At 39.3% G+C, this 27,769-nt stretch overlaps 1 protein-coding gene across 1 annotated transcript in view; it reads left to right on the top strand.

Annotated features, from left to right (window-relative positions):
• The window catches only part of MACO1 (macoilin 1), a 69,686-nt gene that overhangs the window by 9,596 nt on the left and 32,321 nt on the right, over nt 1-27,769 (top strand). Inside the window, exons 2-6 of the mRNA XM_002811264.3 lie at nt 6,943-7,084; nt 8,985-9,111; nt 14,419-14,542; nt 16,843-17,021; nt 18,573-19,074. Coding sequence (XP_002811310.1) covers nt 6,943-7,084; nt 8,985-9,111; nt 14,419-14,542; nt 16,843-17,021; nt 18,573-19,074 — 1,074 coding nt within the window. The remainder of the gene's footprint in view (nt 1-6,942; nt 7,085-8,984; nt 9,112-14,418; nt 14,543-16,842; nt 17,022-18,572; nt 19,075-27,769) is intronic.

Genomic DNA, 27,769 nt, shown 5'->3' with positions numbered 1-27,769 from the left:
TGGGCATGGTGGCGCATGCCTGTAATCCCAGCTACTTGGGAGGCTGAGGCAGGAGAATCACTTGAACCCAGGAGGCAGAGATTGCGGTGAGCCGAGATCACGCCATTGCATTCTAGCCTGGGCAACAAGCGAAACTCCATCTCAAAAAAAAAAAAAGATTGAGAATATCACAGAGATTTGGTTTATATGGATTATATCTATCAATATTTACTGTATTAGAAATTAAAACTGGCTGGATGTGGTGGCTTATGCCTGTAGTCCCAACACTTTGGGAGGTCAAGGTAGGCGGATCACTTGAGCCCAGGATCTTGCTATGTTGACCAACCTGGGCAACATAGCGACATCCCATCTCTACAAAAAAAAAAAAAAAAAAAAAAAAATTAGCCAAGCATGGTGGTATGTGCCCGTAGTCCTAATTACTCTGGAGGCTGAGGTAGGAGGATCACTTGAGCCCAGGTTGAGGTTGAGGCTGCAGTGAGCTATGATTGTACCACTGTACTTCAGCCTGGGCAACAAAGGAAGACCCCAGTTCTGGAAAAAAAAAAAAAAAAGAAGAAAGAAAAAAGTTAAAATAGAAAAATTTAAAACATTAGTTCACTTAAAAGTAACAATAAATTGCCGAGCACAGTGGCTCATGCCTGTAATCCCAGCACTTTGTGAGGCCAAGGTGGGCAGATCACCTGAGGTGAGGAGTTCAAGACCAGCCTGGTCAACATGGTGAAACCCCATCTCTACTAAAAGTACAAAAATTAGCCGGGCATGGTGGTAGGCACCTGTAATCCCAGCTACTCGAGAGGCTGAGGTGGGAGAATCACTTGAACTGGGAGGTAGAGGTTGCAGTGAGCCAAGATCGCGCCATTGCACTCCAGCCTGGGCGACAGAGTGAGACTCCATCTCAAAAAAAAAAAAAAAAAAAGAAAAAAGAAAAGTAGCAATAAATTAATAAATTCATGAGAAGACTGGTGTGGTTTTACATTTTTGCATAGCTCTTTAGTGTCTGGCTTACTAGAAGATACTTTGAGAACCACTGCTGTCGTCAGAGCCAGTGGCAGGTAGGCCAAATGGAGTGATAGTCTGGCACCCAGAACAAGGCTTATTAAATTCGTTTCTTCATAGTGAAGAACATTCAGAACAGATGGGAGCAGGTTCATGGTAATCCTTCAGGCAGAAGCTGCATTGGTTATCTTGGTTGTTGTTGCTTTGTCCAGACACCCTCCCAGTCAGTCACCTGTGTGTCATCTCTCCCTCTATATTCATTGTAAGTATGTGCTTTGGTAAAAATCCTACTGTTAGTCCTAAACACTTTTCTACATTACAGATCATTCATTCAACATTTTTTTTTTGAGACAGAGTTTTGCTCTTGTTGCCCAGACTGGAGCTCAGTGATATGATCTCGGCTCACTGTAACCCCCACCTCCTGGGTTCAAGCGATTCTCCTGCTTCAGCCTCCAGAGAGTAGCTGGGATTACAGGCATCTGCCTGGCTAATTTTTTTGTGTTTTTAGTAGAGATGGGGTTTCACCATGTTGGCCAGGCTGGTCTCGAACTCCTTACTTCAGGTCATCCACCCGCCTCAGCCTCCCAAAGTGCTGGGATTATGGGAGTGAGCCACTGCGCCTGGCCTCAACAAATATTTTTTGAGAAAAAAAATAGTTAAGCTCCTGTAGTCAGAGTACTGTGCTGGGCACTAAGGAGATAAAGCAGGGGACAAAATGGGCAGCTCCTTTTTTCTTGTGGACTTTACATCCGAACAGCTAATTACACAAAATATTATTTAATTATCATTGTGATTCAGTGTTCTTATAGTACAGGATGCTATGTGAGTATGTAATGGGGTCCTAGTTTTTACTTTGGGGTTAGGGCGGCTTATTGTGAGGAAGTGATATTTGTGCTGTGTGCTGAAGGATGGGTAGCAATGGAAGTGCTTCGTTTAGTTTTAATTGTACTTAGGTAGGGATCTTGGCTTTGACTGAGAAAGAAATGTAGAAAAATGGAAGAACTAACCCTGAACAGTTTGAATGTTCCCAGTTATAAGGAGGACAGTCAACCATTTGGTGATAAGTACTGATTATCTGATTAGGGCATTGTCTTTTTTCTGAGACATCCTGTAATTGAGTGGAAATTCCATGACAATGAGAAATTTATATTGTATACCAGTGCTTCTAAAATTTGATTGTATGCACAAGTAGCCTAGGGATCTGGTTAAAATGCAGGCTTAGATTAAATAGGTCCTGAAACTCTGCTTTTCTAAAAAGGTCATATGTGACGGTGATTCTGCTAGTCCAGAGACCAGTACTTTGATTAGCAAGGCTGTAATTAATAAATGGCCAGTGTGAGACTTCAGGTAGAGTAGAAGCCAGATAAGGGGCTGAACGAATGTTCTAGAGGTGATGTCCGGTAGGGAGAGGTATTGGATAACAGAAAAGATAAAGCAGTTTGGTCTAGGAAGTATCATGGCAGATACTGAATGCAAAAGGTGACTCACAGTTGCCATTACCGAGAGGACAGGAAAGCTGGGATTGAGATGGATGGCTACTAGCAGAGCCAGTGAAATATTCCACAGACTCATTTCTGTAGTGAGGACCAAGTGAACTAAATGGCCATTAGTCTGCCTAGGGAAAAGGTCAGGTACTAAGGATTGATGGCCAGCTCGTGGTAATTGTGTGGGCTCCAGAAAATGATCTAGATGATAAGCAGCTACAGATACTGGAGAAAAGGTGCACTTTACTTGGAATAAGAAGAATGTTGAATACTGCTTCTCATTAATCATAGATGATTAATCTATGGATGGAGAGTACTGCTAAATGGATTGAGGTAAAAAATGGTTGTAAATGGCAAAGGTAGGAATAGAATGGGGGGAAAATCTTATAGTTAATATTCACTTTGATAGAGTCACCACCATTAAGCCTAACAATTGCATAAGACTGCTTAATTTCATTGGCACTCAGAATAGAAGCTTACAAGGCCATCAGAAGATGTTATTCATTTGCCCTTGTTTCAATATATTATTTTGGAAAATATCTTTTTGTTGCAGTTATGCTTTAAAATTTTGTTTAAGATACAGTATAGTTATTAGCAAATTTATTTGGATCAGAGAATCAAGGTAACATCAAATTAGCCATGAGTCATATAATGAACTGTGTATAAAAGTATTTTATATTTAATCATATTTTCTTCATGGTTTAAAAGAAATATTTTAGAATGCCATGATGGCTTAAATCCCTGTCTAATTTTCTTATCCTTTGGAATGTCATCTCTTTAGATTTGGCAAAAATCTTATGACCTTTAGAATGTGAAAGGAGAGGAATTAGGGCTTTTACTTTGATGAGCAGTCATTTTAGATTACTTGTCTTTTAACTTCTGTACATGTACCTACAGAAGGATAAGAGGCATGATTTACTGATGGAGAGGGCTAAGTGAATACTGAATCAGGCAGCTGTCTTAAACTTCTAAAACCTCTAAGACTAAAATGACTCAATAGAATTCAAGATTAGTCTTAGAGAAAGTTAGCTTTGTTAATTAGGTTGTCTCTTGATTTTAGAGGCAGGCCTGCCTGAAAGGAGAGCCAGAGGAAAGTTGAGGGTATGGCATACGTTTGTAAAAGATCAAGTTTTCTTAGATACCTGTACTTCTAAACTGTGACTCAGTAAGAACTGGGTGTCAAGGGACATCAAAGGTATGAAAGCAGTTGTTTGAAAAGAAATATATCAAAAGGAACCCTGCCTTAAAGTTATGCAATTGAAAAAGAATAGTCACTAACAAAGATGGTAATTTTTGAACTGCCTTAGTTTTAAATGATTGAATTATTAAAAAGTACGTATTCAACAGGCTGCCATTCTTTGGATAATGCTATCTAAATAGTGAAGCGGAGTGTTGCCATGGCAGGATCTGACTGGGGTCTGACTGGGATCCTGCCATGCCTTGGGGGCATTTTGGGCAGAAAGCAATTGGTGGTACTCTTTCTTCTCCACTTTGGGAATGGTAAGGACTAGATGGGGTACCCTTCATGTCTCATTCAGCTACATTCCAGAGATAGCTCCATGGGGAAAAGGATTAATCAGGAAAAAGAATATATTTCCATTCCTTCCTTTTTTTTTTTTTTTTTTTTTTTTTTTTTAAAGAGATGGGGTCTTGGCCAGACACAGTGGCTCATGCCTGTAATCCCAGCACTTTGGGAGGCCAAGGCGGGCAAATCACTTGAGGTCAGGAGTTTGAGACCAGCCTGGCCAGCATGGTGAAAACACGTCTCTACTAAAAAAATACAAAAATTAGCTGGGTGTGGTATGGTGGTGTGCACCTGTAGTCTCAGCTACTTGGGAGGCCGAGGCAGGAGGATCACTTGAACCCGGGAAGTGGAGGTTGCAGTGAGCTGAGATCATGCCACCACACTCCAGCCTGGGCGATAGAGTGAAACTCAGTCTTTAAAAAAATTAAATAAATAAATAAATAAATAAAGAGATGGGGTCTCACTTTGTTGACCAGGCTGGAGTTGAACCCCTGGGCTCAAATGATCCTCCTACCTCAGCCTCCCAAATAGCTGGGACTACAGGTGCACGCCACTGCTTCTAGCTGTGCCATTTTTTAAAAAATGCTCTGAAACCATGGTGGAGAGCTGTTATTCCTTTTTCAAAACATAAAAACAGTTCTAGACACAAGGAAAAAAACTGTTAGTTTTAAAGTCAAGCACCTTGGAAATCTAGTTTCAAACTAGATTTGTGCTCCCGAATACCTGCATGAGTCAGTTGTGTTTTTTTGTTTGTTTTTGTTTTTGTTTTGAGACAGGGTCTTGCTCTGTCACCCAGGCTGGAGTGCAGTGGCACAGTCGTGGCTCACTGCAGCTGGACCTCCCAGGTTAAAACAATTCTTTTACCTCAGCCTCCTGAGTAGCTGGGACTACAAGTGTGCGCCACCACACCTGGCTAATTTTTAAATTTTTTGTACAGTTAGGGTCTCACTATGTTGCCCAGGCTGGTCTCGAACTCCTGGACACCTTGGCCACCCAACATGTTGGGATTACAGGTATAAGCCACTGTGCCTGGCCCTCATTTGTTCTTTGTAACAAAATGTTCATCGCTGTCCACTAGGTCAGTTATGGATTTAATGAGTGAGAATTACGAGGGCTCTATCTTCATCTGGCCAGCAGAACTCTAGTGACATGAAACTAAAAGGTGGGACTTAGGATTCAAGACTGTGTTCTGGCCAGGCACATACCTGAAATCTCAACACTTTGGGAGGGTGGGACAGGAGGAGTCCAGGAGTTTGAGACTAGCCTGGGTAACATGGTGAGACCCCCATCTCTATTAAAAAAAAAAAAAAAAAAAAAAAGGTATAGCCAAATGTGGTGGCGCATGCCTATATTACCACCTACTTGGGAAGCTGAGGTAGAAGGATCACCTGAGCCCAGTAGATTGAGGCTGCTGTGAGCTATGATCGTGCCACTGCACTCCATCCTGGGAGACAGTGCAAGACCCTATCTCAAAAAAAAAAAAAAAAAAAAAAGATTGCGTTCTTTTGTGATTTGCTTCGGATTCCTTTATGGCAAACCTCTTAGTAGAAACTTATTATCAAACCTAAAGAAGTTCTAAGGATAAATATTAGAAATCGACCCTAGATGACAAATTATGTATCACTGTGAATACTGTATCATTGAGGGTCAAATGTTTCTGTTCCTGACATCTCTTGCCTGAATGGCTTCAAAGGGCACAAAATAAATCCTCAATGCTGGATCCTGCTTTTTTTTTCTTTTTTGTTTTTTTCTCTTTTCTTTTTATTATTTTACTTTAAGTTCTTGCTTTTGTTTTTGTTTTTTTCCTCCAAGTATGTAAGTCTTTTGTATCTTATTGGAATATATTTCAAAATTATTTATTTAAAATCTCAATTTTGTTGTTTTTTTAAATGACTAATTTGATCACATCAGTATTGGAATATTTGTATTACAAAATACCGTGCAAGGCTTTATCCCAAATGAAAGTGAATTTTAGGTATTTCCAATTTGTATATTGTGGAAAATATTTTTTAATACCTAAATTTGACCTCCAGAATCGGCAGGATTAGGAGCACAGAAATAAAGGCTTGTTAACAAGTAGAATCTAAAGGCTTCTATTGTCCATTATGCAACTAATGAACTGGAAAATTGACCTATAGAGTGTATGAAAAATAATATTTTTTTCTGTGTCCTTGTTTGACCTACTGCAGTGGTTACATATGTGTCCTAACTGGCTTGTCTGAGTGTTTCTGTTTAACACAAGTCCAGAGGGAACTGGGAACACACATTTATATCTCAGCTGGAGCATGGCTTAGATGTTTAAGGATTTTTTTCTTTAGTGTACATTTTTATGCTTTCACAGCCCTTGGTAGTGATTAGCATCTGTTCCCTAAGTTTGTTTCTGTCTATTTGGGGAAGTCATTTGGTTTTTGTTTGGTTAATGCAGATGAATACTATATACAGAGGCAAGAGGAAAAAAGGGAAAAAAAAGACAGAATTCTTTAAGCATGTAAGAATGTGCATCAAGAATTTCAAAGACTCTTCAAACAGATGTATAGGGGTGGGGAAACAGCAAATTTGAAGCCTTTCAACTGTGACATTTTCTTCTAATGAAGAACAGCTTGAAAGCTGTAATTTTGAGAGTGTTGCAGTATTTTGAAGTCAGACACTTAGCACATTTTTAAAATAGTGGTGGGATTTAAATGGTTTTTTCCATCTTAAGTGGAATTAAGCATTTTTGGTTATCATCTTATCTTGATAGTTTTGGGTCTGAGAATGAACACCAGAGCATTTAAAATGCAGATGGGCCACGGCAGCATCTCTTTTTTGTGCTTTATCTCCATTGTTTTCATGATATATGGAGGTTTTTTTTGTCATTTTAAACAGAAACAGTGAATTTTCTATTTCTAGTTATTCACAAATGACCTTAAATTAATTCTTTATTTTTATATTTTGCAGTACATTTTTGTACCTGAAATTCCTGGTGGTGTGGGCACTTGTCCTCCTAGCAGATTTTGTCCTGGAGTTCAGATTTGAATACCTGTGGCCATTCTGGCTTTTCATCAGAAGCGTCTATGATTCCTTCAGATACCAGGGACTGGTATGTCTACTAATACATGTTTTCCATGTGTGGGGACCATTCAGCTCTTTAGAGTAGATGTTATTAGCAATACTCAGGTAACTATCTTAGGATTAGCTAATAGGGTCTGTTAACCGAAATTGACCTCTAAACTATTTTGTCTAAACCCATTGATCAAATAGTTACATTTTCTCCTCCTCTTCCATTCCAGTGAAACAGAACAGTGGAGGAAGCAATAATTACTCAGGCTTTTGGAGGGCGGCAACCTAGTCTGGGGATGGCATATTCCCTCCTCTTCCATTTCCCGTTGCAACCATAAAGGCCGTTCCTACCTTAAAAAAAAAATTGCTCAGTGCTGCTTTGAAGTGTTTCTGGGTTCCCTGTTGCTAGGTTAGTGATTGGATTCGAGTTAGAGTAGTGTTTCAAACGTTTTGGTCTCAGGGCCCCATTTCACTCGTAAAAACTACTGAGGACTCCAGAGAGCCTTTGTTAATGTGGCTTACATCTGTCCAGATTTACTGTATTAGAAATTAAAACTGAGAAAAATTTAAAATACACACTTATTAATGCACTTAAACATAATTGCCCATTACACGTTAATAGAAATTACATTTTTAAGTGAAAAATAGCTATATTTTCTAAAACAAACAGAATATAGAAGAGTGGCTCCATTTTTATAAATCTCTTTAATATTGGCTTAATGGAAGACACCTACATTCTCATATCTGCTTCTGAAGTCAGTCTGTTACTGTATCACATGTCATGTAACTTACAGAAAATTCCACCATATGCATGAGTGAGTGTAAAAAAGGCAGATAACATCTTAGTATTGTTATGAAAATAGTTTTAACCTCAAAGAGCCCTTGGAGGGATCTCAAAGACACCCCAGAAATCCCCAAACCACATTTAGACAGCTGCTGGATTGGAGCAAGCATAGGCCTGGGCTTGTTCCCTTGATTAATGTGTTAATTCTGTTGTGTTATACAGCTACATCTTAAAACTATAACTCTCCCACCCAGGCCTGGTGCTTTGGTCAGAGCAAATCCATGCTTTAAAAAGATGGTTTCGGCTCATGTTCTATTGGCGGTAGTGGTGTCCAGAGGAAAGCTGCATTATTAAAATTATTATTAGTTTGGTGCAATTACTTTTGCACCAACCTAATAGCATCAGTATATTTCTTACTAATATTATGGTTCATCTGTTCTCCAAACAGCCTGTCTTTTAAGAATGAAGCTCTTTAGGAATGGTTTGTGAGGAGAGAGAAGACTTTTCTGTGTTAAAATTCTAGTTTTTTCAGGGCCAGACGTGGTGGTTCATGCCTGTAATCCCAGCACTTTGGGAGGCCAAGGCGGGCGGATCACAAGGTCAGGAGATTGAGACCATCCTAGCTAACATGGTGAAACCGTGTCTCTACTAAAATTACAAAAAATTAGTTGGGTGTGGTGGCAAGTGCCTATAGTCACAGCTACTCAGGAAGCTGAGGCAGGAGAATCGCTTGAACCCAGGAGGTGGAGGTTGCAGTGAGCCAAGATCGCACCACTGCACTCCAGCTTGGGTGACAGAGCGAGACTCCATCTCAAAAAAGAAAAAAGAAAAAAAAATTCTAGTTCTTTCAGATAACCCACATTTATTTGGAATCCAAACGAATTCACTGTGGTCCCACCTCAGTTCATTCTGATCCAGTTCTTTTTCATGATTTGAGGACCATAAAGTAGTAGTATTCTTTAATGTTAAAGTAACCGTTACTTTTTATATGGTTGATTTTAAATGTTTAAAATTTCCTTTTGTGAATTTGCTCTATAGTTACCAAGCTATCTCTTAGGCGTTTCAGTAATTTTGTCCAACATGTGTTTAACAATGTGTGGTTGAAAATAACAGGTTCTAAGATGTGTCTTTTATTTTGTTTTATTTTTCCCTTTAGGCCTTCTCAGTATTTTTTGTTTGTGTAGCATTCACATCAAATATAATATGCCTGCTGTTCATCCCCATACAGTGGCTTTTTTTTGCTGCTAGCACATATGTATGGGTTCAGTACGTATGGCACACAGGTAAGTCTTAATGATTTCTTAGATGGATAGAACTCTTAGATTCAAATTTTTAAATGTGGTTATTTCTTTGAATACATTATTTAGAGTTGAGTTTAATGTGGACATTTTAAAGTTTTCTTTTCTTAATAGATTATAATATACCTTCAAAAATATATGTCTTTTTTCATTATTTGAATAAAAACTTTAAGCTGTTATGGTTTGATATTTCAATTACAGGCATTGCAGGTACCACCTCTCACTCCGAATATATCTTTTAAAAAAAAAAAATAGTTGGACTGATTTCTATTTAGGTATACTTGAAGACAGCCATGTGCCAAAAAAGAAAAAAAATGTTCATGGAATTTCATCATTGAAAGGAATGTCATTTAGATGAGCCCTTAATTTGGCACAAGAATCCTCACAGCATCCCTGGCACGTGGTGGTTTTACCTCTGATGGAAAACCTACAGTGACAAGGAACTTACCTACCGTTCCTGGTACCCTACTCTTTTTTTTGGGCAGCTATAAAATAAAGTTCTTCCTCATATTAAGCCAGAATTTTCTTCCTTACATTTTGACCCAGTATGTCTTCACTGTTTTTGGGCTCGTTGATTTCTTTTTTTAAAATTTCTATTTTTTTTTTTTAAGATGGGGTCTCACTATGTTGCCCAGGCTGGACTTGAACTCCTGGGCTCAAATGATCCTCCCACCTCAGCCTCCTAAGTATCCGGACTAAGCCACAGCTTGCTGATTTCTTAGAGGATCTAAAGAGGCTTTCCCAGAAAAATATAAGGGAATGTATAAAACTTTTCCTTAAAATGTCAGGGGGGCCAGGTGCAGTGGCTCATGCCTGTAATCCCAGCACTTTGGGAGGGTGAGGCAGGCAGATCACCTGAGGTCAGGAGTTTGAGACCAACCTGGCCAACATGGTGAAACCCCACCTCTACTAAAAATACAAAAATTATCTGGGTGTGGTGGCACATGCCTGTAATCCCAGCTACTCGGGTGGCCAAGGCAAGAGAATCACTTGAACCTGGGAGACAGAGGTGGTAGTGAGCCGAGACTGTGCCACTGCACTCCAGCCTGGGTGACAGAGCGAGACTCCATCTCAAAAAACACACAAAAAAACAAAACAAAATAAAAAAATATTAAGGGACCTACCAGACCATCCCCTCAATCCCAAACATTGAACCTCTGCATTAGAGCCACACTGAATGAATGTAATCTCCCTTCCAGGTTAACATTTCTTTAGAGATTTAAAGACACTGTCATAACCTCTTAAGTCTTTTCTGTAGGCAAGAACACCTCTGGTTTCATCATCTTTTCCTTATATATTTTAAGCACTTTCACCCTCCTAGTCTGCCCACCTCAGTGGTTCTCTACACTGTTGCAGGTGTGTTCTGACTAGAGTAGAGCTCCCTACTTCTTAGAGCTATACTTCTGTCACTTCAAACTAAGTTCAGATGAGATATTTTGACAGCCTCAGCCCACTGTGAAAGCCAGAGCTTGGTATGCACCAGGATTTGAGGATTGGCTGTCAGAGTCAAATTTGTCTGCAAAGCTACGTGAAACTTGATTCTTGGGCCTAGCTACAACCTGTAGGATTTTGACCAGAAAGGGAGCACCAAATAATAATAAAAGCTGTGTGGACCAGTATTCATCCTCTTCTCAGAACTGCTAAGATGATGATGTTGGCCCGTGTAGAAGACACAGTTGAGCTGTGTTTTTTAAACTATCTGCTATGAGCATGATTTTCTCCATGTTTCACACTCTTTCATATCTGACCTGATTTATAAGCTATTATGAAGGTTCTTTAGTCTGCTTTCCTCTAATTAAAGTGATTTTTCTTCTTACCAGTTTTTAATTTGTATTTTCTTATCCTGGGCCTCAGTTTCTAGTGAGCTGCCTTTTACACTCGTCACTCTCCCTAGGTCTCAGCTTCTCTGTTATATAAAGGTGGAGTAATCTAAATAATGGCTAAAGAACCTTCCACCTCAAATATTCTGTGACTCTGATGAACTGTGGCGATTTCTTAAATTTCTTTAGTAATATCTTAGTAGTGGAGAAGAAACTAACCATATAACTATTAATAGAAGCTATTGGAAACTAGTTCAGTGGGTGACCCACAGGGCAGCAGTGTAGCTAATGTCATAAAATGCTACTGGCCCATCTTTAGCCCTAGGCTCAGAAATGCATATTGGAATAGCTAAGTTATGAAATATGTTTTAATTTGGGATGACTAGTGCTTAAACAAACGAAACAAAAAACTGCTCTTATTGGGCTGAAAAATATGAGTGCAATTTCTATAACTTGGGGTAGTTGTTAAAATTTAAAATTATTTCCTGACAATATTAGGAATGGTTGATGAAATTACATATGATTACAAAGAATAATATTGTAGCATAAGCTTTTTTCCTGGTGGTTAAGAGGGGGAAAAAAAAGAATATAAAACTGTATGTACAATATGATTATTATACTTGCTCAAAAATGCTTTCAATGTGATTTTGTTTATTTCATAGATGTGGAATACAGGTATTTTGTCTAATTTTTCTGTTTTTTTCTGTAATGTGCTTATTATGTTTATAATAACCTTATAAATTAATATAGAGAATAGGGCAGATAAATATTTGAAAATGCATTTTGAAATGATTTTGAAAATGCATTGTTCTGTTGGTTGCTGTTCTTCCTCCTACATTGTGAAAATACCTATTTTTGGGCTGGGCACGGTGGCTCACACCTGCAATCCCAGCACTTTGGAAGGCCAAGGCGGGTGGATCATTTGAGTTCAGGAGTTCAAAACCAACTTGGCCAAAATGGCGAAACTCGTCTCTACTAAAAATACAAAAATTAGCCAGGCATGGTGGCGTGTGCCTGTAATCCCAGCTGCTCAGGAGGCTGAGGCAGGAAAATCGCTTGAACCCAGGAGGCAGAGGTTGCAGTGAGCTGAGATCGCACCTGTACTTCACTGCACTCCAGCACTCCACTGCACTCCAGCCTGGGCGACAGAGCGAGACTCTGTCTCAAAGAAAAGGAAAAAAAGTACCTATTTTTGGTATGTTAAGTTCATAAGAATGGTTGAGACCATTAGCTGGCTTCACAGAGCATCCAGTGACAACTTCACTCAGGTACTAGGACTAAGGGAGGTTCTCCTTAGAAGCAGATTTAGTACTGTCTCTGTGAACTTGGGCCCAGTTTGTTTAAACTCTGGGGTTTACTCTTCAACAAAATGAGGAAGTTAGACAAAATGATCTTCCTAGTTTCAAGATACTATGATTTTTCTTTAGTTTCATCCCAAAGATCCTTAGCAAAAAGTTTTCAGGTCACTGATTTTTTCCCCCTCGTGCCCATGTAGTCCACATTCATAAATATCCTGTTATTAGTCATGTCCTGATATAGATGGACCTAGCCTGCAGATTTTGATTCTAAAAGCCAATGGACATTTGCCTTTATTTGCATCTTATTTTGTTGCAGGTTGCTTTTTCCTCCCTTGAAATTTATTTTTAATTACAAAGGGAATATGAGTTTGTGCTTCAGAAAAAAAATTTTTGAACAGTACTTAAGTGTCAGAAACATTTCTTTGTCCTACAACTTGTTCTTACTTAAGGATTATTTTTTTATGTCATTCCATGACAATGCAGATCTTCCTCATTCTTTAGGAAACCTTCAACTATTTGATTATATAGATTTATCATAAACAGTTTCCTGTTGATGAACATTTAAATTCTAAATTTTTGCTATTGCAAATAATATTACGGTAAATTGTTTTTGTTTTTTTTTTTGAGGCGGAGTCTCGCTCTGTTGCCCAGGCTGGAGTGCAGTGGCACAATCTCGGCTCACTGCAACCTCCGCCTCCTGGATTCAAGCAATTACACTGCCTCAGCCTCCCGAGTAACTGGAATTACAGGTGTGCGCCACCATGCCCAGCTAATTCTTGTATTTTTAGTAGAGATGCGGTTTCACCACGTTAGTCAGGCTGGTCTTGAACTCCTGACCTCGTGATCCACCCCCCTCGGCCTCCCAACGTGCTGGGATTACAAGCATGAGCCACCACGCCTGGCCCTACAGTGAATTTTTTTTTTTTTTTTTTTTGAGATGGAGTTTTGCTCTTGTTGCCCAGGCTGGAGTGCAATGGTGCGATCTCAGCTCACCGCAACCTCTGCCTCCCGAGTTCAAGCGATTCTCCTGCCTTAGCCTCCCAAGTAGCTGGGATTACAGGCGCCTGCCACCACGCCGGGCTAATATTTGTATTATTAGTAGAAACAGGGTTTTGCCATGTTGGCCAGGCTGGTCTTGAATTCCCGACCTCAGGTGATCTGCCCTCCTCAGCCTCCCAAAGTGCTGGGATTACAGGTGTGAGCCAGTGCGCCCAGCCCAGTGAATATTTTTATGTATTTATCTCAAGACTCTTTTATGTTTCTATAGGGTAGATTATTAGAAGTGGAATTTCTGGGCTGGGCGCAGTGGCTCACGCCTGTAATCCCAACACTTTGGGAGGCCAAGGTGGGCGGATCACGAGGTTAGCAGATGGAGACCATCCTGGCTAACGTGGTGAAACCCTGTCTCTACTAAAAATACAAAAAATTAGCTGGTCGTGGTGGCGGGCGCCTATAGTCCTAGCTATTTGAGAGGTTGAGGCAGGAGAATTGCTTGAACCTGAGAGGCGGAGCTTGCAGTGAGCTGAGATCATGCCACTGCACTCCAGCCTGGGCGACAGAGCGAGACTCCCTCAAAAAAAAAAAAAAAAAAAAGAAGTGGAATTTCTGGGTAAAAGAAAGGTACAAGTATTTAAATTTAAATATACTGCCAAATTGCTATCTAAAATAGTTGCCCCAATTTATATTATTGCCGAGTATGAAAATGAACCTTTCCCCATACCCTCCCTATGCTATTATCTGTCTTTAAAAATTTTATCTAATAGTTAAGAAAATGGAATCTGATTGGTTTAATTTGTATTTCTCTAATCAGTAGTTAACATCTTTTTCTATGTTTTTTAGCCATCTGTATTTCTTCTTTTGTGACTTATAAATTATTTTCTTTAGTTAACTTTTTATTGATTTGTAGGAGCTCTTTGTATATCAGGGCTGTGAATCCTTTGTTTTACATACATTGTAAATATTTTTTGCCAGGATGTTTGTCTTTTATTTTTGTCAGTGATTCTGTGGAATCATTTGTCATATAAAAGCTTTCAGTTTGGATCAATTTGCCTTTTAATTTAGTTTAGGTGAAGGTCTTAATGAAAGTTACTGTCATTGAATTAGTCTCCCAAACAATCCATCTGTTAGTTACTATATCGTTTATTAATGCTTGCCTCTCTGCTGCTTTCCCACAGAAAGGGGAGTGTGTTTGCCTACAGTGTCTCTCTGGATCCTCTTTGTTTATATTGAAGCAGCCATTAGATTTAAAGATCTCAAAAACTTTCATGTAGACCTTTGTCGTCCATTTGCTGCTCACTGGTAAGTATTACATAAATGTGTGTGTGTGTGTGTGTGTGTGTGTATATATGTGTGTATGTATATGTGTGTGTGTGTGTGTGTGTGTGTGTGTGTGTATATATATATATATATATATATATTTTTTTTTTTTTTTTTTTTTTTTTTTTTAGACGGAGTCTCGCTCTGTCACCCAGGCTGGAATGCAGTGGCACGATCTTGGTTATGCAACCTCTGCCTCCCGGCTTCAAGCGATTTTCCTGCCTCAGCCTCCCAAGTAGCTGGGATTACAGGCACGTGCCACCACACCTGGCTAATTTTTGTATTTTTAGTAGAGGCAGCGTTTCATCATATTGGCCAGGCTGGTCTCGAACTCCTGACCTCAAGTGATCCACCTGCCTCAGCCTCCCAAAGTGCTGGGATTATAGGTGTGAGCCAGTGCACCCAGCCAGTATTATATATATTCTTTATCTATAATTCATTTCACTGTAGAATGTTAAGTTCAACTGTAAATTTATTCTTAGAAATTTTACACGGACCCAGAAAGCAGTACAGCATGGTTGGAAAGAGCATGAGCCCCCCCTTTTCAGGCAGATGAGTGAATCCCAGCTCTGTCCCCTGACAGCTGTGTTGCCTTGTCACTGCCTCTAAGCCATGGTTTTCTTACCTGCCTCACTGGGTCATGGGAAAAAGGAACTGAAGTGATACATGTAAAGTATTCAACTTAATGCCAAGCACGTAGGTATCTGATGAATGTTAGCTATGTTTATTATAATCAGGTAATGATTCCAGAAGGTCTTGATGAAATACGTGGCTAATTCATGAAACTTAAAATAATTTAGAATTTCCTTAGCCTATTTATAAAAGTAAGAGAATATTATTAATAATTTTTGAATGAATATTATTTATCTTTATGACATGTTAATGAGTATTAAGATATTATTCATTTCATCTTAACCATGAAACATTTTTGAAAAATGAGCTTGGTTCTTATTTATATCTATTGTGGAACTTACCACCTAATGTATGTTTCTCCTAAACACACCAATTTTTACTAATATTTACGGCAGAAACCAAAATAAACAGTAATCAACTAAAAAAATACTGTTTCCAGTATTTTTAGTCTTTTTACAAACAAGTAAATTAAATGAACTTGGTCAATAAAACATGTCACTGTAAGTTTGTAGTGAGACCACATTTAGACTAATTATAAACTGATACATTTTCATGTTAGTGAAACTTATATGAGCTTGACAGTGTTTGCAGAGGCTTTGAAATGATGTTAGGCAGGCTCGTAAGTTCAATGAAAATATTTAACTTTCTATCCCAGAGATTAGAGTTCTAAGTACAGCTGGTTTAATTTGGTGATACAAACCAAATGTTGGCACTGATCATATCAGATGCTTATTTAAATGATTCTTGAATTTATGTATGACAGAATTTATATATGACAGAGTGTTTGTGAACCAATCTTGAAGGAATAGCTGGTGACAGTACGCCTCAGGCAGTAAGAAGATTAAGTTAGTCCCCTGAATTTGACCCTGCCTTCTAGTATTGAAAATCAAATAATGTCCTTGTGATTTTTTTTTTTTAACATTTATGTTTACTTTTGGCTACCCATAAAGTCTCTACCCTTTTAATTTTTAAAAGCATACAGGCCAGGCGTGGTGGCTCACACCTGTAATCCCAGCACTTTGGGAGGCCAAGGCGAGCAGATCACGAGGTCAAGAGATCGAGACCATCCTGGCCAACATGGTGAAACCCTGTCTCTACTAAAATTACAAAAATTAGCTGGGCATGGTGGCGCAGTCCTGCAGTCCCAGCTACTCAGGAGGCTGAGGCAGGAGAATCACTTGAACCCGGGAGGCGGAGGTTGCAGTGAGCCGAGATCACGCCACTGCACTCCAGCCTGGGCAACAGAGCGAGACTCCATTTCAAAAAAAAAAAGGGGGTACAGGTATCTGCCTAAGTTCTAATGCATAAGGCAGTTCTTCAATATTTCTTCAAAGGCATTAGCCACTGTATCTGACAGTCACTGTGGTGACTCCTTGAATTAATTTGAAGAATGCCAAAGTCTAATGGGAAGTGTCCTCTTACGGTCTAGCAGTCCTGTTGTTCCTGGGGGTTTTGTTCTGTGTGCCAGTTGCTTCTGATTTCCACAGTAGACATTACATTTATTTGTGTGTCTAGTGAATGCTATTCTCAACTACCATCATCAATTAGAATTTATTTTTAAATTTTAAGCCATAGGTATTCTCATGTGCTTGAGGCACATGTGGTTCATTTTAAACCTACAATTACTGGCTGGATTGTCTTCTTTCTAGTATTGGGTACCCTGTGGTAACTTTGGGCTTTGGCTTCAAAAGTTACGTAAGCTACAAAATGCGGTTAAGGAAGCAAAAAGAAGTACAAAAAGAGAACGAGTTTTACATGCAACTTCTTCAACAAGCTCTCCCTCCAGAGCAACAGATGCTACAGAAGCAAGAAAAAGAGGCCGAGGAAGGTAGGTCTTTACCCTAAAGCTGTTGGCTCAATAGGCTAGTCATTATTTTGTCTCTTGGTAGAATTTTCTTTTCTGGAAAAGTAGCTAGGATTTTTTTTTCTGTCTAATGGTGTTCCTCTTCAGGGTCATTGTTTTATTTGGTCAATGAAATACAGATTGTGAATGAAGTTTTTTACATACTGTCTGAAGACTATGTGTTTAAATACGTTTATTTTATTATTTTAAAGTATATTTATATCTTTTTTATATTTTAATTCTGATTTTTTTTTTAATTTAGTTTTTTGAGACAGGGAGGGTCTCACTCTGTTGCCTAAGCTGGAGTGCAGTGATAACAGTTAGGGCACACTGCAGCCTCAAACTCCTGGGAGCAAAGTAATCCTCCGTCCTTAGCCTCCTGAGCAGCTGCTACCATGGGCACATGCCACCATGCCTGGCTAATTTTTTTAAATTATTTTTTTGTAGAGATGAGGTCTCACTGTGTTATTCAGGCTGGTCTCGAACTCCTGATCTCAAGCAATCTTCCCACCTCCACCTTCTAAAGTACAGGGATTACAGGCATGAGCCACTATGCCCAGCCTGTTTTACGTATTTTAAAATATATATTCTCAGCAACAAAATAGTATGGAACTACGTGAACTGGTAATTGAAGCAAGCCAAGAACCAAAGTATAAGCACAATGGAGATGTAGACATGTAGAATTGAACTTTAGAAGCCAGATGTCTTCTGAATAGAGCCAAGATGGATAGGTCGTGTTCTAAATGCTTCATATAATGTAATGCAGATTTTAGATTGAACCATTTCTAATGGAATCTCTCTCATGGGCATTTGACCAATAGAAATAGGTAATTGGCAGTAGCTAGTTTCCATTGGTTTGAAAGTTGAAAGTTTGAGGTCATGTTTTTATTTAATATATTTCAAAATTATCTTTTTGTCTGATGTGGTGCAAAAATATCTCTTCAAGTAGACTTTAATTGGAATGTGTAGACCTGATACACAAAATTCTTTCTGAGTGGTCTGGTAAATGATACAGTCTTCCTTATTACCTCAACACTAGAGTCCAGAAAAAGGATAGATGTCCTGTATCCTAAAATTATTCCTCTTCTTTTGTTTCATTTAACGTCTTTCTTTTCAGTAAAGTTATTAGCAGTTCGTTTACTCCAGGCACTTAAAAAAATATGACTTCTTAGGATCTGCCTTTGTCCTCTCACCTCAGTGATAGGCGAGTTTGATTTGACTAATACACAAAGTGTGACCTAATTATAAACCCTGATCTTGTTTTCAAGACTAGACCTTTAGTGGCCATCATTTTCATAAATGATGGTAATTTTCTAAATGTGGAGTTTCTCAAATGTATTTGGATTTTCTTCTATTTTTTCCTACATCTTCTAGTAAACTATGAGGATTTGCTTCTTGATTAGCGTATAATGAGTGTGCAAACTAATATAAATTTCTTAAGCGTAGATAATAGTTTGTTGAATTAATCTGTGTTGTTAAAAAACTAAATATTCCGGTGTGGGCTTTTTGTTTGTTGGTTTGTTTTTGGTATTGTAGCAGCCAAAGGATTACCTGATATGGATTCTTCGATCCTTATACACCACAATGGAGGTATCCCAGCCAACAAAAAACTCTCCACAACTTTGCCAGAGATAGAATACCGAGAAAAAGGGAAAGAAAAGGACAAGGATGCCAAAAAACACAACCTTGGAATAAATAACAACAATATTCTACAACCTGTAGACTCTAAAATACAAGAGATTGAGTATATGGAAAACCATATCAATAGTAAAAGATTAAATAATGATCTTGTGGGAAGTACAGAAAATCTCTTGAAAGAGGACTCATGCACTGCTTCCTCAAAAAATTACAAAAATGCCAGTGGAGTTGTGAACTCCTCACCTCGAAGTCATAGCGCCACAAATGGGAGCATTCCTTCTTCATCTAGTAAAAATGAGAAGAAGCAGAAATGCACTAGCAAGAGCCCAAGTACACACAAGGACTTAATGGAAAACTGTATTCCTAATAACCAGCTAAGCAAACCAGACGCACTGGTCAGGTAAGTGCGCATGCTGTGTCCTTACTAACACTTTCCAGTAAACTTGACATACTCTTGACATACTCCCATATGGGCCTGTAGGGATTGTTTGTAATCAGATATTGTGACTAGTGACATGTGGTGTTTTACATGAGTTTGTTGGCCACCTTGTGTTATTGTGTTGAAGCATTGATTTCAGCTCTTTGCAGTGTTCTGAATAAGGAGTGACACTGATTACTTCCCACATATGACAAATTGACCTGTAACTTGATTCTTCTAGTCGTGTTGTAAGGCACTTCTTTGGTCCTTGTCCTTGTCTGTTTGCATGTCCAAAGTTCTTTTGGCGTAAACACAAAAAGAAGAGTTTGTGCTTGTTCATGCCAATCTCTGTCAAACAGATATACATTGCAGGAGAGGGGTGAGAAAGTTGTCCTTACTACTTTGTGCTTGTTTTGTTTTTCTGTTTGTTTTTCTGCACTTAGAATATGAATTATCCTAGATAACTCTGGGAAAGTTATATTTGAAAAGCAGTCTCTTTCACAAAAATCCATGGACAAACACAGTGTTAGACACAAAGTTTAATTAGGAATGTTCCTTTTCTCATTGTAATTAAAAGAATTATTATTTTTTTTTTTTTTGAGATGGAGTCTTGCTCTGTTGCCCAGGCTGGCACGATTTCGGCTCACTGCAACCTCCGCCTCCTGGCTCCAAGTGATTCTCCTGCCTCAGCCTCTCGACTAACTGGGATTACAGGTGCTTGTCGCCACGCCAGGCTAATTTTTTTGTATTTTTAATAGTGACGGGATTTCGCCATGTTGGCCAGGCTGCTCTCAAACTCCTGACCTCAAGTGATCCACCTGCTTCGGCCTCCCAAAGTCCTAGGATTACAGATATGAGCCACCATGCCCGGCCATGAAAGAATAACATTGTTTTATTACATTGACTGGCTCAGACTTAATTTTACTATATTTTATATGGCTTATGTTAGGCAAACACAAATATGTTCCTTTCACCTCAGATCTTTAATTTGGAAACTGAGATCTAAACTGGAGCTTTTTTGTGTGTATGTAACTCAAGAGGGCAATTGAAACTCTCCCCTTCCAGTAAGTTATATTCTTCTTTCTCTGGCTTGCTTTAGGCAGCCATTTAGGCAGTCCGTTTATTCTAGGAGGGAGGCTTTCCAGCATTATACATGGTGTGAACTAGATTATTAATTTGTTTTAATTTTCTGATTGGCAGTTAAACTAAGTGAGGTACGTTAGGGTTCTACTAATACAGGCTCTAGAGGTTTCACAGCCCCCAGGCTACTTTTGGAAGCGTGCTATTGCTGTTGCCTGGCTGGCATCCATATCCATTTGTTAGGACATTCTGGCCATTGTGCCCAGCAGAAAAAACATGTGGAAGAGAACCCTCCTCCAGATGCCCATGGGAGAAAGACCAATTAGTTGACCTTCTATTTCAGAGGAATATCCCACAAATTCACTAAATGCTATACACAAAACATCTGTCACAGCTATTTACCATCCTTTCTCCTACACAATTTTTTTTTTTTTTTGAGATGGGATCTCACTGTTTGGCCCAGGCTGGAGTGTAGTGGCGTGATCACAGCTAATTGTAGACTCCACCTCCCCAGGCTCAGGTTTTCCTCCCACCTCATCCTCCTGTGTAGCTGGGAATACAGGCGCATGCCACTATGCCTGGCTAATTTTTTAATTTTTTTGTAGAGAGGAGATCTTGCCATGTTGCCCAGGCTGACACAAGTTTAGTAATAGCGATCAAGCCAAAATACTTTGTTGGTTGTTGCAGATAAAGCAGTCAGGGCTCGGTCTTGTGCTACCATTGCCCTTGGGCCCCAGTTGTGATATTGATTGACTCTACTATCTGATCTGCTTTTAGTAGAGAAGTTCAAGGACCCAGATGGCTAATTGTACAGTAAGCTGGCGATGATGACATGGGTCCAGTGCCCCCGTGCCTACACCTAAGGAGTATGCTTCTTCTTGTGGTCACTAATGCGTACTCTGCCTTGACCTACAGTGCCCCAGGTATTACTCTGTTTTGGAGAACTACTTACTATCAAATGACTAATAGACAACATTATATTTAAGTAGGTTTATAAGCTCCCACGGTATTATTTTCAACTTTTAATGTTATAAAAAATAAGGGGATCAATAGACTGGATTAAGAAAATGTGGCACATATACACCATGGAATGCTATGCAGCCATAAAAAAATGAAGAGTTCATGTCCTTTGTAGGGACATGGATGAAACTGGAAACCATCATTCTCAGCAAACTATCACGAGGACAAAAAACCAAACACTGCATGTTCTCACTCATAGGTGGGAATTGAACAAGGAGAACATATGGACACAGGAAGGGGAACATCACACTCCGGAAACTGTTGTGGGGTAGGGGGAGGGGGCAGGGATAGCATTAGGAGATATACCTAATGCTAAATGACTAGTTAATGGGTGCAGCACACCAACATGGCACATGTATACATATGTAACAAACCTGCACATTGTGCACATGTACCCTAAAACTTAAAGTATAATAATAATAAAATAAAATAAAATAAAAGAATACAATGCAAAGAATATAGGTTTTTAAATCACACCTTGGTTGGATCCTGGACCTTCTATTTACTGTCTTGAGTGGCCTTGGGCATATTATTTGACCCCTATGATTTCCATTTCTTGGAAAGTTGGGATAAAACTAATAGAATAGGGCTGTTGTTAAGATACGGGCATTCAATAAATGTTGGTTCCCTTCCTTCCCAAAAAATAAAAATAAAAGGGATGATCTAAATATCCAATAATGGGAGAAATTTAAAATAAGTTATGGTCCATCCATTTGATAAGCTTTTAATATAGATACTATAAAATCATGCTTTTGAGCCATATTAAAGAATATGGGGAAGTATGCCAAAGCATTTCATGAATAAAGGAGAAAGCAATTTAATGAAAAACAATTTTTTCTAATATACATAGAAAAACGATTTAAAGGGAAAAGAACCAAATTGTTAACAATAGTTGTTATCCCTTGATAGTATTGGGCATTTATTTTTTCTTTTTATTTTCATACATTTTCACATTTTTCTATGATGAACAACAATGAAAGAGTTTAAAAGGAAAGGCATCTATCTGAGCAGATTATCCAGCTTGGTTGGAGGAGGTTCTTATCTTACTTCCTCCCACCCTTCCTTAGCTGTCTCCTGTTTCCTCTTGTTTGACTTCATGTATGTTTTGATCCATGTCAATAAGATTGTGACTGATTCAAACCTGACACGTTTGAGTTGTTAGCTAGAGAGTGGGTTTGTTATCCAGATGGAGCAGGCTGGACTCAGCGGTCTCTAAGACCCCTTCTGATGCAAACATACAGGGCTGACAGTATGTACATGCACTGTTTGCTTCTGCAGGCACACTTGGGGTGGTGCACAGTTTCAGGCCAACAAATTGCCACAGGGATGCTTTAGGGATAAAATTGATCTCCTTTTTTTTTTTAATTTTAGAGTTAGGAGGTACACGTGCGTTCATATGCAGGTTTGTTGCAAGGGCATATTGCATGATGCTGAGCTTTGGGCTTCTATTGATCCCATCACCTGGACAGTGAACATAGTACCCAATAGGAAAGTTTTTCAGCCTTTGACTGCCTCCCTCTCTTCCTCCTTTTCAAGTCCCTAGTGTCTGTTGTTCCAGTCTTACTGTCTTTGTGGCCCCAAGTTGATCTACCCTTTTCTAAGTGTTGAAGACAAAATTTGAAAACCAGTACTATATTAACTAACCAGTAACTCTACTGTAATAATAGATTAATTGCAACACATTCTATAGCTATGTCTGTCTGAAAACTGTGGGTGAGAACTGCTATTTTTGAGAAACCAATTCAGTGACTTTTGGGGGGAAAATTCATTACTGCTCCACCAGTTTCAAGGAGAATTCTTGTAGCTCGGTTTGGCTGTCCAATTAAGGTTTGATGGCTATTCCCTGTAAAAGGGCGGGCAGTCTGGCAGGTCTTTCTCAAGCTCTTTCAGCTCCAGGGATGTTCTTTAGTATACTGTATACCATGGGTTAGCAAACAACAGCACACAGGCCAAATCTGGCCCACTGCCTGTTTTTGTAAAAATAAATTTTACTGGAACACAGCCACTCTCATTCATTTACATCGTATCAATGGCCGCTTTCGTGCTACAGTGGCAGGGCTGAATAGCTGCCACAGAGACTATGGCCTGCAAAGCCGAAAGTATATACTGTCTGGCCCTTTACAGAAAAAGTGTGCTGACGTCCATCGTATAGTAGTCACTTGTTTTGACGATCTTTCCCCCTTATTAGATTGTGAGTTCCAGGGGGCAGAAGCTGGTTCTCTTCATTTTTAATATCTCTCTATAAAAATAGAGTGCTTAGTGAATGTTGAATCAGTGAATGATATATGGTGACAAGGAACTGGGTGAACGGAAGAAGCTCTGCTTTACGAGGAAATACAGGAGAAAGTGGAGCAGAAAATGCTGGGTAGATTGCTAAGGTAAAGAAATGTGGAGGAAGGTGAGGAACCTGGGAATAAATAGGTGTTGCCTATAGGGTCCTTTCCTAGAAAGTTTGGGAACCTGCCAAAGGCAGTCTGGAGTACTCTGTTGGTTTTAGAAACATATACCTTACAAAATGACCCTGTTTTCTGCCAGCTTGATTTCTGAATTGTTTACCTAAGATATTTAAAAACAGACTTAATGTTGGAAGCCAAAAATGGTTTTGATTCCAACATGAGAAAAATTCTAGTCAAAACCAGAAAAAGCAATGAGGAAGATCAGTTGTTTTAACTAAGTACTAAGTTGGAAAGGAATAATATAAATTAGAATAAGGTTGGTTTAAATTTTTTCCTCAGTGGTCAATTAAAAATATTTTAAGTGTGAAAAAAATCATTACAATTTTAGATAAAGGAAAAAGAGAAAATAGTCCCACAATCATGACACAAATTGCTGTTAAAATTTTGTTGTCTTCTCACAGGCTAATTATATATAGTTGTCATTATAGCATTTTATAGTGTTTTTTTAAATAGATTTTAATTTTTAGAACAGTTTTAGGTTCACAGGAAAATTGAGTGGAAGATACAGATATCTCATCTACCTGCTGTCCCCACACATGCCTAGCCTTCCCATTGTCAGCAACCCCCACCAGAGTGGTACATTTGTTACACAGACGAACCTCCATTGACACATCATTATCAGTTAGTCCACAGTTTACATTAGAATTCATTCTTAGTGTTAAACAGTCTTATGGGTTTGAATACATTTATAATAGCATGTATCTACCATTATAATATACAGAGTAGTTTTACTGCCCTAGAAATCCTCTGTGCTCCGTCCATCCATCCCTCCCCTCCCCTGACCCCTGGGAAGTGCTGATCTTTTCACTATCTCTTTAGTTTTGCCTTTTCCAGAATGTTGTATGGTTGGAATGATATTGCATAGCCTTTTCAGATTGACTTCTTTCACTTAGTAATGTGCATTTAAGATTCCTCCATGTCTTCTATAATTTCTTTTTCTTTCTTTTTTTTTTTTTTTTTTTTTTTTGAGATGGATTCTCACTCTGTCGCCCAGGCTGGAGTGCAGTGGCGTGATCTCGGCTCACTGCAACCTCCACCTCCCAGGTTCAAGCGATTCTCCTGCCTCAGCCTCCTGAATAGTTGGGATTACAGGCAGCTGCCATCACACCTGGCTAATTTTTGTATTTTTGGTAGAGGTGGGGTTTCGCTATGTTGGCCAGGCTGGTCTTGAACTCCTGACCTCAGGTGATCTGCCTGCCTGGGCCTCCCAAAGTTCTGGGATTACAGGTGTGAGCCACCATACCTGTCTATAATTTCTTTTTCTTTCCCCCCCGAAATGGAATCTTGCTCTTGTTGCCCAGGCTAGAGTACAAGGTGCGATCTCAGTTCACTGCAACCTTCACCTCCCGGGTTCAAGTGATTCTCCTGGCTTAGCCTCCCGAGTAGCTTGGATTACAGGCACCCGCCACCATGCCCAGCTAATTTTTTGTATTTTTAGTAGAGACGGTTTTTTAGTAGAGATGGGGTTTCACCATGTTAACCAGGCTGGTCTTGAACTCCTGACCTCAGGTGATCCACCCACCTCAGCCTCCCAAAGTGCTGGAATTACAGGCATGAGCCACTGTGCCCAGGCAATTTTTTTTTTTTTTTTTTTTTAAATATAGAGACAGGAACTTACTATGTTGCCCACGCTGTTCTTGAACTCCTGTGCTCAAGTGATCAACCTGCCTCGGCCTCCCAAAGCACTGGGATTACAGGCATGAGCCATCATGCCCAGCCTGCTCTGTGTCTTTTCCTGGTCTAGTAGCTCATTTCTTTTTAGTACTGAATAATATTCCATTGTCTGGATATACCACAAGTTTATCCATTCACCTGCTATAGGACATCTTGGTTTTTTCCAAGTTTTGGCAATTATAAATAAAGCTATAAACATCTATGTGCCGGTTTTGGGGTGGACATAAGTTTTCAACTTCTTTGGATAAATTCCAAGGAGCACAGTTGCTGGATCATAGAGTATGTTTAGTTGTAAGAAACTGCCACAATGTCTTTGACAGTGGCTGTACCATTTTGCGTTCCCACCAACAATGAATGGGAGTTCGTGTAAATCCTGGCCAGCACTTGGTATTGTCAGTGTTATGGATTTCGGCCACCCTAATAGGTGGATAGTGGTATCTCGTTGTTTTAATTTGCATTTCCCTGGTGACATATGATATGATGTTACATCTTTTTATATGCTTGTTTACCATCTGTGCATCTTTTTTTGGTGAGGTGTCTGTTAAAGTCTTAACCCACTTTTAAAATTTGTATAAATTCATGGTGTACAAGTGCAATTTTGTTACATGCATAGATTGTGTATTGGTCAAGTCAGGGCTTTCACCCAAATAATATACATTTTACCTGTTAACCAACTTCTCATCATCGACCCTCCTTCCTTCTACCCCCTCATCTTTCCGAGTCTCCATTGTCTATCATTCAACTCTGTGTCCATGTGTACACATTTTTTCACACCCACTTATGAGTACAAACATGTAATATCAGGCTTTTCGCATCTGGCTTGTTTCACTTAAGATAATGACCTCCATTTCTACCCATGTTGCTGCAAAAGACATAATTTCATTCTGTATATGGCTGAACAATATTCCATTGTGTATGTATACCACATTTTCTTTATCCAGTCATCCATTGATGGACACTTAGGTTGATTCCATATCTTTGCTATTGTGACTAGTGTGGTAGTCAACATACAAGTGCAGGTATATTTTTGATACCTTGATTTCTTTTTCTTTGGGTAGCTAACCAGTAGTGGGATTGCTGGATCAAGTGGCAGTTTTACTTATAATTCTTTGAGGAATCTCCATACTATTTGCCATAGAAGTTGTATTGATTTACATTCTCACCAGCAGTGTTTAAGGGTTTCCTTCTCTCCACATCCTTGCTAACATCTGTTTTTTTTTTTGTCTTTTTGATATTAGTTCTGCCCATTTTATTTATTTATTTATTTTTGGGACGGAGTTTCACTCTTGTTGCCCAGGCTGGAGTGCAATGGTGCCATCTTGGCTCACTGGAATCTCCACCTCCTGGGTTCAAGTGATTCTCGTGCCTCAGCCTCTCGAGTAGCTGGGATTACAGACATGCACCACCATGCCCGGCTAATTTTGTATTTTTAGTAGAGATGGGGTTTCTCCATGTTGATCAGGCTGGTCTCAAACTCCTGACCTCAGGTGATCCACCTGCCTCAGCCTCCCAAAGTGCTGGGATTACAGCCGTGAGCCACCTCACCCGGCCAGTTCAGCCCGTTTTAAAATCAGTGTGTTTGTTTTCTTATTGTTGAGTTCTAAGAGTTCTTCGTATATTTTCTATAATAGTCCTTTATCAGATGCCTTTTGCAAATGTTATACTTTCAGTCTGAGGCTTTTTATTCTCTTGACAATGTCTTTTATAGAGCAGAAATTTTTATTTTAGTGAGGTCTAGCTTATCAATTTTTTCTTTCATAGATCATGCCTTTAGAGTTGTTTGTGCAGTTTTTGTGTCCTGCTTTTTTCACTTAAATTATATAAAAATCATTTTCTCAACTTAATCTAACACTCATTTTTACATAGGGTGGAATATTCCATGGCAGGCCAGTGCGATCATTCAGAAATCATGCTCGGCCGGGCACGGTGGTTCACGTCCATAATCCTAGCACTTTGGGAGGCCAAGGCGGGTGGATCACTTGAGGTCAGGAGTTTGAGACCAGCCTGACCAACATGGTGAAACCTTGTCTCTGCTAAAAATACAAAATTAGCTGGGCATGGTGGCTGTAACCCCAGCTACTTGGGAAGCTGACGCAGGAGAATCGCTTGAACCCAAGCAGCAGAGGTTGCAGTAAGCCAAGATCATGCCACAGCACTCTAGCCTGGGCAACAGAGCGAGGCTCTTTTTCAAAAAAAATTAAAAAGAAATCACTCTCTAAGATCAGGCAGAGCGGGGTGCGACACCTGAACTGCTGTCCTGAAGTTTCAAGGCCTGCAGAGGAATCAACAATTTTGTTTGTACTTGCCACAAGGTTCCCTCTCAAAACAGCTCAAGACCATGTGGTTTTTTGTCCGCAATTGTTACTTCTTTCAGTTTCCTTGTTAAGGGAGAGAATTTAACACTTTGAGTTAACAAAATACTAAGTGATCCATAATCTGCAGAAACG

Source organism: Pongo abelii, chromosome 1 (assembly GCF_028885655.2).
Source record: "Pongo abelii isolate AG06213 chromosome 1, NHGRI_mPonAbe1-v2.0_pri, whole genome shotgun sequence".
NCBI lineage: Eukaryota > Metazoa > Chordata > Mammalia > Primates > Hominidae > Pongo > Pongo abelii.
The sequence above is the reverse complement of the archived record's forward strand: the minus strand, read 5'-3'. Positions and strand labels throughout refer to the sequence as shown.